Here is a 13,396-nt window from a genome sequence, read left to right on the forward strand (position 1 = left end):
GAGATGCCACAATTTTTCTTGTTTTTTAATGTTTTATTATTTTTGAGAGAGAAGAGAGCACAAGCAGGGGAGGGCGAGGGAGAGGGGGGAGGACAGAGGAGCTGAAGCAGGCTCTGCACTGACAGCAGGGGCTTGCACTCATGAACCATGAGATGGTGACGTGAGCCGAAGTTGGACGCTCAACTGACTGAGCCACCCAAGGGCCACAAGATGCCACAATGTCTCATTCTCTGGCTCAGAGGTTGGTAAACACCTTTCTCTAGGTCAGTGATTTTCACCCTGTATTCTCCCCAGATTCCGCAGAAAGGCCTAGAGAGGTGAAAGCAAAACCTAGGGAGGTGGTATGATGAAGCTCTCTCTCCTGCTTCAACCACAATAGTTCCATATTCTTACTTCCTCTATATATTTTTAGGTTCAGAATTACAGTTTTATAGTTCTCAATTTTTTGCCAAAAATAAGATAAAAATGGAAAACCACTGCTCAAGGAGGACAAGGCCAGGCACATATTTGCTCAGGCTCAGACATCTCACATATTTTCCCTTCAAACTTTTACAGTCCAGGGGTGCCTGAGTGGCTCAGTTGATTAAGCATCTGACTTTGGCTCAGGGCATGACCTCAGTTTGTGGGTTCGAGCCCCGCATTGGGCTCTGTGCTGACAGTTCAGAGCCTGGAGCCTGCTTCGGATTCTGTGTCTCCCTCTCTCTCTACTCTTCCCCCACTCATGCTCTCTCTCCTTCAAAAATAAATAAACATTAAAAAAAAAACAAAAACCTTTTACAGTCCAGAAACCAGAGCATCCTGTAAGAATTTTTGTTTTCACTTTACCCAGTATTTTTAAGTTGGTGTGATTCTGCATGTTGTGGGATCCCGTAAAGATGCTCAAATCCGTGCAAGGAGAAATCCAAACCAATGGAAGCAGGGCCTGTAGGGACCAGGATATAGAATTTTGCTTCTTAATGGGACAATCATTTAAGGAAACTCAGTTACTTATGAGTGTAGCAAGATGACTAGACTAGGGATTGAGAGACCTGAACTTGCCCTGATCAATCAGTAAATCATGGTGTGCCCTTTCTGTAAGATGTTACATTTAGGTACTGTGGGGATACAAACATGCACAAGGCAAAGTTCTGGTCACTTGTTAGTGTTTCCTTAGCTATATGCTTGAAGCTCTCTGTGTTCTCATTTACAGTAAATATTCTTTCGATCTGTAAAGCATACCTATGAAGTTTTAGATTTTTTTTTTTCTAATCTAAAATTTCCTAAAATGTACTTCATGCTTCTTTGCATTAGGAAACAAAGGATACTGAGCAATTTTAATCTTCACTAGATGAAAGACTGGATGTCTTCTGCCTGATCATTTATTCTTACTGTGTACAGGGACTATAATGCCAAGACCATCAGGAGGATCTTCCCTGGCTCCTCAAAATATCCCTTCCCTATGACTGTAGATACATTTTTGGTTTTGTTTTTAACCAAAGACAAGGTCCTTTATTTAACAATTATTTTAGAAATGTGGGAAAAATGCAAGTAACTAGGAGAGATAACAGACTTATATTCACTCTTAGGTAAAAGTATTTGACATCAAATGGTCCTTATTTAAAGGAATTTCTGGAAAGGGGGTGCTATAGCGAAGGTAAAAAACATTATGATGTTACAGAAAGGAAAGCCCGATGGCCCCCCTACTTATAAACTTTGGACACATTGTCAGCCCTGATCATTATACTAGGTTATAGATACAGATGCTAGGACAGAAATTCTCAAGGAGTTAGGGAGGATCTGTTATCCTACTGGGTAGGAAGGAGGAAGGAGGAAAGTATTTCTTCCAACTATATAAGCTCCAAGTATCTGAACCATATATCCAAAAGAGACAAACTTCACTCTCCACCACACACATACCATCACTAAGTCTAGTGAGAAATTTCACATATGGGTATGTGATACTTGTGTGAATGATGGGGAGGCTTGGAAAAGGTTGAGAACCAATGTCTTGGAATATTGGAGCCAATGAGCTTTAGAATTTTGTTTCTCATCACTTGACTCTCATAAAAATAGAATGTGGGATTTGCGGCTGTCTGTATACTGAGTAGTACCAGCAGTGTGCTGACCTAGGCCCTTAACATGAGACCACTGAAGGTACATACTCACTATTTCTCTGTTGATATACATTATTGAACAATAAAGGACCCAAATCTGACATTTCTGTTCCCCTTACAGAAATCACTTCTTTAGGTGCCAGAGCTCAAGGGACTTATAGGTAGCAACATTTAGTGATTTTGGCAAGATCTGCTTTAATACTACACAAGTTTCAATTTTACCATTAACTTTGACATCCACAAATTTTCCGAATTTCTCCTCCCACAAGCCTAGATCCTCTTGGTTTTCCTGGTGGCACAAAAAAAGGAGCAAATTGAGTTTATACATTGCAACAAATGTGGTTACCACAACAGTACATTTTGTTTGGATTATTAAAAAATTAGACTGAGAAAATGAGTCTGTCTTTTAAAAGACCACTTTGTGGGGCACCTGGGTGGCTCAGTCGGTTAAGTGCCCAACTTCAGCTCAGGTCATGATCTCACTGCTCTGAGTTCGAGCCCTGCATCGGCCTCTGTGCTGACAGCTCAGAGCCTGGAGCCTGCTTCAGATTGTGTGTCTCCCTCTCTCTCTGCCCCTTCCCCACTCATGCTCTCTCTTTCAAAATTGGATGGATGTTAAAAAATGTTAAAAGACCTGTTTGTGATGTCAATATATTTAACAAATTTGATCTGTGTTCTACATAAATGCCAGTAATCATCTTCCTTATGAACTGAAGCTGACATGAATATGATTTTTTATTGTGGTAGAATAGACCTAACATAAAATTTGCCATTTTAATTATTTATTTACTATTCATTTTAAACATTTTATTTATTTATTTTTTAAGTAATCTCTACACCCGATGTGGGGCTTGAACTCACAACCCTGAAATGAGGAGTTGCATGCTCTACTGATTGAGCCAGCCAGGTGTGCTATCCCCACCCCCCCTTTTTTTTTTTCATTTTTACCATTTTATTTTATTTTATTTTATTTATTTATTTATTTGAGAGAGAGGGCACAAGTGAGAGAGGGACAGAGAGAGAGAGATAATCCCACAAGGGGCAGAGAGGTCACCCAAAGGAGGGCTCAGGCTCACCCTATGTGGAGCTTGGCTCAAACTCACAAATCATGAGATCATTACCCAAGCCGAAGTCCAATGCTTAACTGACTGAGCCACCCAGGTGCCCTTCATTTTTACCATTTTATTTATTTATTTATTTATTTATTTATTTATTTATTTATTATTTTTAAAAATTTTTTTTATTTATTTCTGAGACAGAGAGAGACAGAGCATGAGCAGGGGAGGGGCAGAGAGAGAGGGAGACACAGAATCGGAAGCAGGCTCCAGGCTCTGAGCTGTCAGCACAGAGCCCGATGCGGGGCTCGAACTCACGTACCATGAGATCATGACCTGAGCTGAAGTCGGACGCTCAACCGACTGAGCCACCCAGGCGCCCCTCATTTTTACCATTTTAAAGTGACATTAAGTACATTCACATTGTTGTGCAACTATCATCACCATCTATCTCCAGAACTTTTACATCTTCCCAAACTGAACCTCCACACCCATTAAACAATAGCTCCCCGTTTCTTCCTCCCTCAGCTCCTGACAACCACCCTTCTACTTCCTGTCTCTATGAATGTGACTACTATAGATACATAGATTTCTTATAACTAGAGTCATATAGTATTTGTCTTTTTGTGACTGCTTATTTCACCTAGTATAATATCTTCAAGATTCATCCATTTTGTAGCATATGTCAGAATTGCCTTCCTTTTTAAGGTCGAGTAACATTCCACTGTATGTATATACCACATTTTGTGTGCGCATTCATCTGTCAATGACTCTTGGGTTGCTGGACTGTTTTCACCTTTTGGCTACTGTGAATGATGCTTCTAAGAACACAAGTATACAAATATTTGCTTGAGTCCCTACTTCCCCTTTCAGATATAAATCCATGAGTGAAATTGCTGGATCATATTGTAATTCTATATAATTCTGAGGAATTGTTTGACATGAGTATCTTTACACAGGCCAAAATGCTGTGAAAGCACTTTGAAAAATGTAGTCTTGGGGCACCTGGGTGGCTCAGTCAGTTAAGCATCTGAGTTCGGCTCAGGTCATGATCTTATGGTTCATGGTTTCGAGCCCTATGCTGGGCCTTGTGCTGACAGCTTGGAACCTGGAGCCTACTTCAGATTCTGTGTCTCCCTCTCTCTCTGCCCCTCCCCCACTTGTCCTCTGACTCTCTTTGTTTCTCTCTCTCTCTGATAAATAAATAAGCAATAAAAATTTTTTTTAAAAGGGCACCTGGGTGGCTCAGTTGGTTAAGTGACCAACTTCAGCTCAGGTCATGATCTCACTGCTCTGAGTTCGAGCCCTGCATCAGCCTCTGTGCTGACAGCTCGGAGCCTGGAGCCTGCTTTGGATTCTGCCTCTGTCTCTCTGCCCCTATCCTGCTCAGGCTCTTTCTCTCTCTCTCTCTCTCTCTCACATATAAATAAACATGAAAAAATTTTAAAAATATATTAAAAAAAAGAAAAATTCGGTCTTTACATAAGTAAGATCTTTTAAATCCTTTTTTTTTTCTTGTAAACGTGTGAGGAACAACATTGAGAATTAAATAACTTAGGTCAAAAAGCAAACATTTTGGCTGAGGTGCGTACTTTGCCGCCCTCCTCCAATTAGCCAAACTACGTGAGAAGTGAGGCTGTTCAGGTTCACAATCTTTTGATGTAGAGCCCAAAACTTTCTTGGCTCTACAAGTTTCCTTTCTTGGCTTTACAAGTTTCATTCTTCCTCTCTGGCAGAATGAAGAAGTTTTCTAAAAATTGTATGTGTGCATGAAATGTATGTTTCTTTTTTATTTATTTATTTATTTATTTATTTTTTACATTTATTTATTTTTGAGAGACAGAGAGAGACACAGCATGAGCAGGGGAGGGGCAGACACAGAGAGGCGGAGATAGAATCAGAAGCAGGTTCCAGGCTCTGAAATGTCAGCAGAGAGCCCAACGCAGGGCTCAAACCCACGAGCCGTGAGATCATGACCTGAGTAGAAGTTGGGCACTTAACCGACTGAGCCACCCAGGAGCCCCGAAATGCATGTTTCTTTTTAAAAATGAGCCCCTTGCCCATTTCTAGGTGGTTTCTTCATAATTAAAAGCTTCTGTAAAGTAAGCTTCTCTGTGTGTGTGTGTGTGTGTGTGTGTGTGTGTGTGTGTGTGTGTGTGTGTTTTTAAATCACATCTGAATTCTTATTGTAGGGACTATTATTCTGGGGTCTGTGGATGGCCTTTAGAGTTTGTGAACTCCCTCAAACAGTATAAAAATTCTGTTTTATAGAGAAGGCTCATAGCCTTCAGCAGATTCTTTGCAACTGTGATGCAAAACCACTATTTAAGCTATCTAATTAGAGGTCTCCCCACAGCTGATTTGACATATCGTCACAAAACTGTCTAAGGCTATGTCTTCGTTGTTCTTCTCTATTTGGAAATGGAAAAAATATTCTCTCTCATATTCATCAGCATGGGTCAGTCCTCAAGAGGAAGAAGCATGTACTTACTGCACTGGAAATATGTTTCACTATTCCTGGTGGCCATACCTACTGTCAGGGATCCTTCAAAGATGCATGTGGCTTTGGATGAAGAGAAGATTTCTGGAATATTCATTTTTCATAATTCAGCTAAAATAATCCTTTAAAAACAGACATCAGACCATGTATCTCTGCTGCTTACAACCTTTCCATAGTTTTCCTTTGCTCTTAGGTTAAAGTCGAAAAAGGTTAACAAGACATAAAAGAATGCCAGCTTCATGGTAATGGGGGACTTTGATTTATTCAATGATATCTCACCAATTCCTTGAACAGTGCCTGGCATATAGGAAATACTCAACCAATATTTGTCTACTAAAAGAATTATTGTAAGACTTTCCACTGAATTGCCCCTGCCTATCTCTCTGGCCTTGTTAACACAACACTGTTTCCTTTGCTTTTCTTTTTCCTGCTAAAATATATACATATATATATTTTAAATTTCTTCAAATGTGCTCCTTCCTACCTCAAGCTCTTTGAATATGAAATCCCCTCTATCTGGAATAGTGTTTTTCCACCTTTTGACTAGCTTATGTATCTTCATGCATCAGTTTTAGCTGTTAAGTCATGTCCTACAGGAGGTCTTTCCTGAGCCTCATCTTGGTCAAGTTCCTTGCTATCTTCTCCTATAGCACTCTTTTGTAACACTCCTCATGCTTGTACTTGTCAGAGTCTGTCTTTCCCATTAGATTTTAAGATTCATGAGGACAGGTTGAGATTTGTTTTATTCATGGCTGATTCTTCTTGCCTAGCATAATTTTTTGAGCTGGCACAAAAGCAGGCACTCAAGAATTACCTGTTTTATGAATGAATGAATACATGAGTAGACAAATGAATCAATGAGATAATAAGGTGAGCAAGAGATAGATGGTCTCATTTATATGCAGTATTTATCAAGTACCCATTTGTAAGAAGAAGGGAAGAACAGAACAATTATATCCCACATACTGATGGTGAAAGAGATTTGAAAAAAAAGATAAATTGCTCAATCTGTATTACCTGAGAAGCGTCAACTGATGTGTCCTCCTTATTTTCTTTGGTAGCTCTGTTTTAATATAAATAAAGTTGTTTTACTCAAGGGAAGACTAACAGAATTTTGTTCAATGATAAAGATTTTAATTTCTAACTTTTGAGACCCCATAAATTATGTTTTTTAACTTATTAAAATAATTATAAAAATAAGTTTATGAAATTGAGGAACATTTATGATGAACATTAATCCAATAGCTTGATTTGTTAAAATGTAATATGTTTGAATTTTCTTAACCCTTAAAAAACTATCAGTTTTTTATTAGACATGTAATACATAATACAATATCAAAACAAAATATAAGCAAGCAAGGTGGAACACTGCTCCCCTCTCTCCAATGTTAACCTCCTACAAAGCAACATAATGCACTGTCTTCCAATTTAATTGTAACAATTTAAACTATCGGGCATACATGGATTTGAGTGCTCATTTCTCCCCGTTCTTAACAATACTGGACCTTATACACTTTTAAAATCGTTGCCAGGGGCACCTGGGTGGCTCTGTCAGTTAAGCGTCTGACTTTGGCTCAGGTCACAATCTCACAGTCCATGAGTTCAAGCCCCCCATTGGGCTCTGTGCTGACAGCCTGGAGCCTGCTTCAGATTCTGTGTCTCCCTCTCTCTCTGCCCCTCCCCAGCTCTTACTCTGTCTCTGTCTCTCTCAAAAATAAAGATTAAAAAAAAATCTAAAAATAAAAACAAAAATCGTTGGCAGTCTAAAATTTTAGACAAGGTAATGCATTTCACTTTGAATTTCTTTCATTAATGACGTAAAGTGCTTTTGTATACATTAAATGGCATTTCTATTTCTTCTGTGAATTGTCTATTCACCCTCACTATACATTAATTTTTTTAGTGTAAAATGCAGTACGGATATAGAAGAGTATATAAGTTCAGAGGTTAAAAATGAATACTAAAGTAACGACTACGAAGCCACATAAGCAACAGACTTGTTCGTCTGGCATCATAGCGCCTCTCCTCAAATGTTATCATCCATCTCCTCACTGTGCTCTTCAGAGGTAACCGCTTTACCAAGTTTTGTGTGGAATCACTCCCTTGCTGTTTTTTATCCCATTCCCACGAGTGTACGAGTCCTCAAACGCACATTTGGCTTTGCCTTAAAAATTTTTTGATATTAAAAAATTTTGATATTCATCATGTTAATATATGCTGCTGCAGTTTGTATTACCCATTGTTTATTTGCGTGTTCCTCTTTTTCTTATCGATTTGTATAGGTTCTTCCTATAGATGCATATTAATTTTTGAATTCTTATACATGTTAAAAATTTGTGGTGAAATTTAAGACAACTAGTATGTTGCCTTTTTTTTTATTTCACTAAAAAAATTTTTTTAACATTTGTTTACTTTTGAGAGAGACAGAGAGAGACAGAGCATGAGCAGGGGAGGGGCAGAGAGAGAGGGAGACACAGAATCGGAAGCAGGCTCCAGGCTCTGAGCTGTCAGCACAGAGCCCGATGCGGGGCTCGAACTCACGGACCGTGAGATCATGACCTGAGCTGAAGTGGACACTTAACCTACTGAGCCACCCAGGTATCCCTGGTGCCTTTTAATTAAAAAAAAAAAAATTAACAAATTTTATTTTTTACAACAGTTTTAGGTTCACAGCAAAACTAAGCAGAAAGTGTAGAGTTCTCATATGACCCACTGTCCCTACACACTCACAGTCTCCCCCGCTGTCAACATCCTGTACCAGAGTGCTACATTTATTACAATCAATGAACCTGCACTGACACATCATTATCACCCCAAGTCCATAGTTTATATTAGGGTTCATTCTTTGCATTGTACATTCTATGGGTTTTGACAAATGTATCATGACATTTACCCACCACTGTAGTATCATACAGAGTAATTTCACTGCCCTTAAAATCTGTGTTCTGCTTAGGTATCCCTTTGGCTTACTTAACCCCTGGAAACTACTGATCTTTTTACTATCTCCATAATTTTCCCTTTTCCAGAATTTTATATAGTTGGAAACATAGAGTAGGTAGCCTTTTTCAGATTGGCTTCTTTCACTTAGTAAAACTTGCATTTGAGTTCCCTCCATGTCTTTTCATGGCTTGATAGTTCATTTCTTTTAGGTACTGAATAATATTCTATTATTTGGATGTACCATAGTTTATTCATCTACTGAAGGATATCCTGACGGCTTCTAAGTTTTGGCAATTATGAATAAAATTGCTATAAATATCCATGAGCAGGTTTTTGCGTAGACATAGATTTCCATCTCCTTTGGGTAAATAACAAGAAGCATGATTGTTGAATTATATGGTAAGAGTATGTTTAGTTTTGTAAGAAATTATCAAACTGTCTTCCAACGTGACTATATCATTTTGCAGCCCCAACAGCAATTAATGTGAGTTCCTTTTGTTCCACAACCTCCCCAGCATTTTGTTACCAGTGTTCTGGATTTTGGTCATTCTAACAGATATGTAATGGTTTCTTGTTTTAACTAATGACATATGATGTTGAACATCTTTTCATATGCTTACTTGCCATCTGTTTATCTTTTTTGGTAAGGTTTCTGTTCGACTCCTTTGTACATTTTTGAGTGTTCACTTTCTTACTGTTGAATTTTAAGAGTTCTTTGTATATTTTGGATAGCAGTCCTTTATTTGATGTGTTTTTTGCAGATATTTCTTCCTAGTCTGTGGCTTATCTTCTTATTTCCTTGTCATTGTTTTTCACAGGGCAATAGTTTTTAATTTTTTTAAATTTATTTTTATTATCTTTAAAAAGTTTTTTTAAATTTTATTTGAGAGAGAGATAGAGCATGAGCCAGGGACAGGGGCAGAGGGAGAGAGAGAGAGAATCTCAAGCAGGCTCCATGTTCAGTGTGGAGCCCAATGCAGGCTCAATGCCATGACCCTGGGATCATGACCTGAGCCAAAATCGGGAGTTGGACCCTCAACTGACTAAGCCACCTGGGTATCCCTAGTTTTTAATTTTAATGAAGCCTAATTTATCAATTATTTCTTTCGTGAATCATGACTTTGGTGGTATATTAAAAAATCATCACCATACCCAAGGTCATCTAGGTTTTCTTCTGTTATCTTCTAGGAGTTTTATAGTTTTTATTTTACATTTAGATCTATGGTCTATTTTGAGGTTTTTTTTTTAATACTCAAAAAGTGGAGACCAAAGCAGGGCTTAAACTCACGACCCTGAGATCAAGCCCCTGAGCTGAGATCATGAGTCAGACGCTTACTGACTGAGCCCCTCAGGTGTGTGAAGGGTGTAAGGTCTGTGCCTAGATTCATTTTTAAATATATTTTGATTCAAGTAAAATTAATATACAGTGTCATATTAGTTTGAGATATACAGTATAATGATTCAATATTTCTACACATTACCCAATACTCATCACAATAAGTGTACTCCTAATCCCCTTCATCTATTTCACCCATCCCCTCCTCACCTCCCCTCTGGCAACGCCCAGTTTGTTCTCTGTATTTAAGAGTCTGGGTTTTTTTTTTTTTTTTTGGTCTTTTTATTTGTTCATTTGTTTTGCTTCTTATATTCCACATATGAGTGAAATTATTAGGTATCTGTCTTTGTCGGACTGACTTTACTTACCATGGTACCTTCTAGATCTGTCCATGTTGTTGCAAATGGCAAGATTTCATTCCTTTTCATGGCTGAGAAATAGTGTGTGTGTGTGTGTGTGTGTGTGTGTGTGTGTGTGTGTGTAGACACTGTCTTCTTTATCCATTCATTTATGGATGGACACTTGGGTTGCATCCATATCTTGACTACTGCAAATAATGCTGCAGTAAACATAGGGGTGCACATATCTTTTTGAATTAGTGTTTTTGTTTTCTTTGGTTAAATACCTACTAGCCAACGCCATTTATTGAAGAGGCTATCTTTTCCCCATTGTATGTTCTTCCTTCCTTTGTTGAAGATTGACTGTATATGCATGTATTTATTTCTGGACTCTCTATTGTGTTCCAAAACTCTCCATGTTTTGTTTTTGTGCCAATACCATACTGTTTTGATAACTGTATCTTTGTAGTATACTTTGAAATCAAGGAACATGATACCTCTAGTTTTGTTCTTCTTTCTCAAGATTGCTTTGGCTATTTGGAATCTTTTCTGGTTCTGTACAAATTTTAGGATTATTTGTTCTATTTCTGAGAAAAATTCCATTGGTATTTTGATAGAAATTACATTCAATCTGCAGACCGCTTTGGGTAGTATGGATATTTTAACAATATTAATTCTTCCAATCCATGAACAGTGTACCTTTCCACTTGTGCTGTCTTCAGTTTCTTTCATCAATGTCTTATAGATTTCAGGGTTCAGGTCCTTCACCCCCTTGGTTACATTTAACCCTAGTTATTTTATTCATTTTGATGCAGTTGCAAATGGGATTGTTTTCTTAATTACTCTTTCTGATAGTTCATTATAAGTATACAAAAAATGCAACAGATTTCTGTATATTTGTTTTGTATCCTGTATTAGTGAATTAATTTATTAATTCAAAGAGTTTTTAAAAATGATTTATGTGTTTATTTTTGGTAGAATCTTTAGTGTTTTCTGTATATAATATCATGTAGTCTTCACATGGTGACAATTTTACTTCTTTTCCCATTTAGAGGGCTTTTATTTCTTTTTCTTGTTTTATTGCTGTGTTTAGGATTCCAGTATTTTTGAATAAAAGTGACAAGAGTGGGCATCCTTGTTTTGTTCGTGTTCTAAGAGAAAAGGCTTTCAGCTTTTCACTGTTGAGTATGATGTTAGCTGTGGGTTGCCATACATGGCATTTATTATGTTGAGGTATGTTCCTTCCATACCAACTTTGTTGAAAGATTTTTTATAACGAATGATGTTGAATTTTACCAAATTCCATTTCTGCATCTACTGAGATAATCATATGATTTTTATCCTTATTTTTGTTAATGTGGTGTATCATGTTGCTTAATTTGTGGATATTGAACCATCCTTTTATCCTTAGAATAAGTCTCATTTGATCATGATGTATGATTCTTTTAAAGCATTATTGAATTTGGTTTGCTAATATTTTGCGTAGGGTTTTTATATCAATGTTCATCAAGAATATTGGCCTGTAATTAATTTTTATTTATTTATTTTTTTTTGGTATTGGTTTTGGTATTAAGGCAATTCTGGCCTCATAGAATGAGTTTGGAAGCATTAAGTCTTCTTCAATTTTTTGGAATATTTTGAGAAGAACAGATATTAACTCTTCTTCAAAGGTTTTGTAGAATTCACCTATGAAGTCGTTGTCTAGTCCTAGCCTTTTGTTTGCTAGGCGTTTTTGGATTACTGTTTCAATTTCATTACTCACAATTCGTTCACATTTTCTATTTTTTCTTGATGCAGTCTTGGAAGGCTGTATGTTTTAGGAATTTATCCACTTCTAGGTTCTCCTATTTGCTGGCATGTAAATGTTTGTAGTTGTCTCTTATGATCCTTTTTATTTCTGTGGTATTGACTGTAACTTCTCTTTCATTTGATTTTATTTATTTGGGCCCTCTATTTTTCTTGATGAATCTGGATAAAGTTTTATCAATTTTGTTATCTTTTCAAAGAACCAGGTACCCCCCATTATTTCTCTAAATAGAGTTTCTGTCCCTTTCTTTCTCTCTTCTCCTTCTGGGACCCCTATAATGTGAATGTCCGTATGCTTAACGTCCCAGTGGTCCCTTAAACTACGCTCATTTTTCTTAGAGGCTTCTGGGTGGCTGAGTGGATTGGGCGTTCGACTTCGGCCAGGTCATGATCTCATGGTTTGTGGGTTTGAGCCCCGCATCAGGCTCTGTGCTGACAGCTCAGAGCCTGGAGCCTGCTTTGAATTTTGTGTCTCCCTCTCTCTCTGTCCCTTCCCTACTCACACTGTCTCTCTCTGTCTCTCAAAAATAAATAAGCATTGGAAAAAATTTTTTTTAATAAATTATTAAATTAAAATTAAATTAAATTATTAAATAAAATTTTTTAATAAATAAACTATGTTCATTTTTTTAAATTCTTTTTTCTTTTTGCTGTTCTGATGGGGAGATTTACACTACCTGTCTTCCAGATTGCTGATCGGTTCTTCTGCGTCATCTAATCTGCTGATTCCCTCTAGTGTATTTCTCATTTCAGTTATTTTATCCTTCAGCTGATGGGTTCTTTTTGTATTTTCTATCTCCTTATTGAAGTTTTCACCGTGTTCATCCATTGTTCTCCTGAATTTGGAGAACATTACTTTAAATTCTCTATCAAGCAGATTGCTTATCTGTTTTGTTTAGTTCTTTTTCTGAAGTTTTGTCCTGTTCTTTCATTTGGAATATATTCTTCTGTCTCCTCATTTTGCCTAAGTCTCTGTTTGCTTCTATGTATTAGGCAGATCAGTTACATCTCCTGATCTTGAAGGAGTGGTTTTATGCAGAAGGTGTCCTGTGGGCCCATTAGCGCAAACACCCTCGTCACCCCGGTCAGGTGCCCCAAGAGCATTCCCTGTGTGGGCTGTGTGCACCTTCCTGTTGTGGCCAGGTTGCAACTGGTGCAAACTCACAGGTGTATGGGGCTATCCTCCAGCATGACTGTCTGTGAGTTCTGGCTGTGACTGCTATGGTCATACTGGTTAGTAGGGCTAGCCCTTGGCCCATCTGGCTGAGAGGCCTGGTTGTGACTGTTGTGAATATGCTGGTGTGTGGGGTTGGTCCCTGGCATGGCTG

At 37.8% G+C, this 13,396-nt stretch overlaps 1 protein-coding gene across 13 annotated transcripts in view; it reads right to left on the reverse strand.

Annotated features, from left to right (window-relative positions):
- GANC (glucosidase alpha, neutral C) overlaps positions 1-13,396 on the reverse strand; it is a 75,388-nt gene that overhangs the window by 39,605 nt on the left and 22,387 nt on the right. For 12 of the 13 annotated variants that reach the window (XR_009264200.1, XM_058738082.1, XM_058738087.1 and 9 more), the window contains 4 exons: positions 12,746-12,904; positions 6,666-6,711; positions 2,316-2,382; positions 826-922 (listed from right to left, as the gene is read on the reverse strand). Coding sequence is in view for 12 of the 13 variants with exons in the window: in XM_058738082.1 (XP_058594065.1) it covers positions 826-922; positions 2,316-2,382; positions 6,666-6,711; positions 12,746-12,904 (369 nt within the window). In the remaining variant the exon portion in view is untranslated. The remainder of the gene's footprint in view (positions 1-825; positions 923-2,315; positions 2,383-6,665; positions 6,712-12,745; positions 12,905-13,396) is intronic. The other variant, XM_058738084.1, reaches the window with a different exon arrangement.

This window comes from Neofelis nebulosa, chromosome 7 (genome assembly GCF_028018385.1).
Source record: "Neofelis nebulosa isolate mNeoNeb1 chromosome 7, mNeoNeb1.pri, whole genome shotgun sequence".
In the NCBI taxonomy this organism is placed as follows: Eukaryota; Metazoa; Chordata; class Mammalia; order Carnivora; family Felidae; genus Neofelis; species Neofelis nebulosa.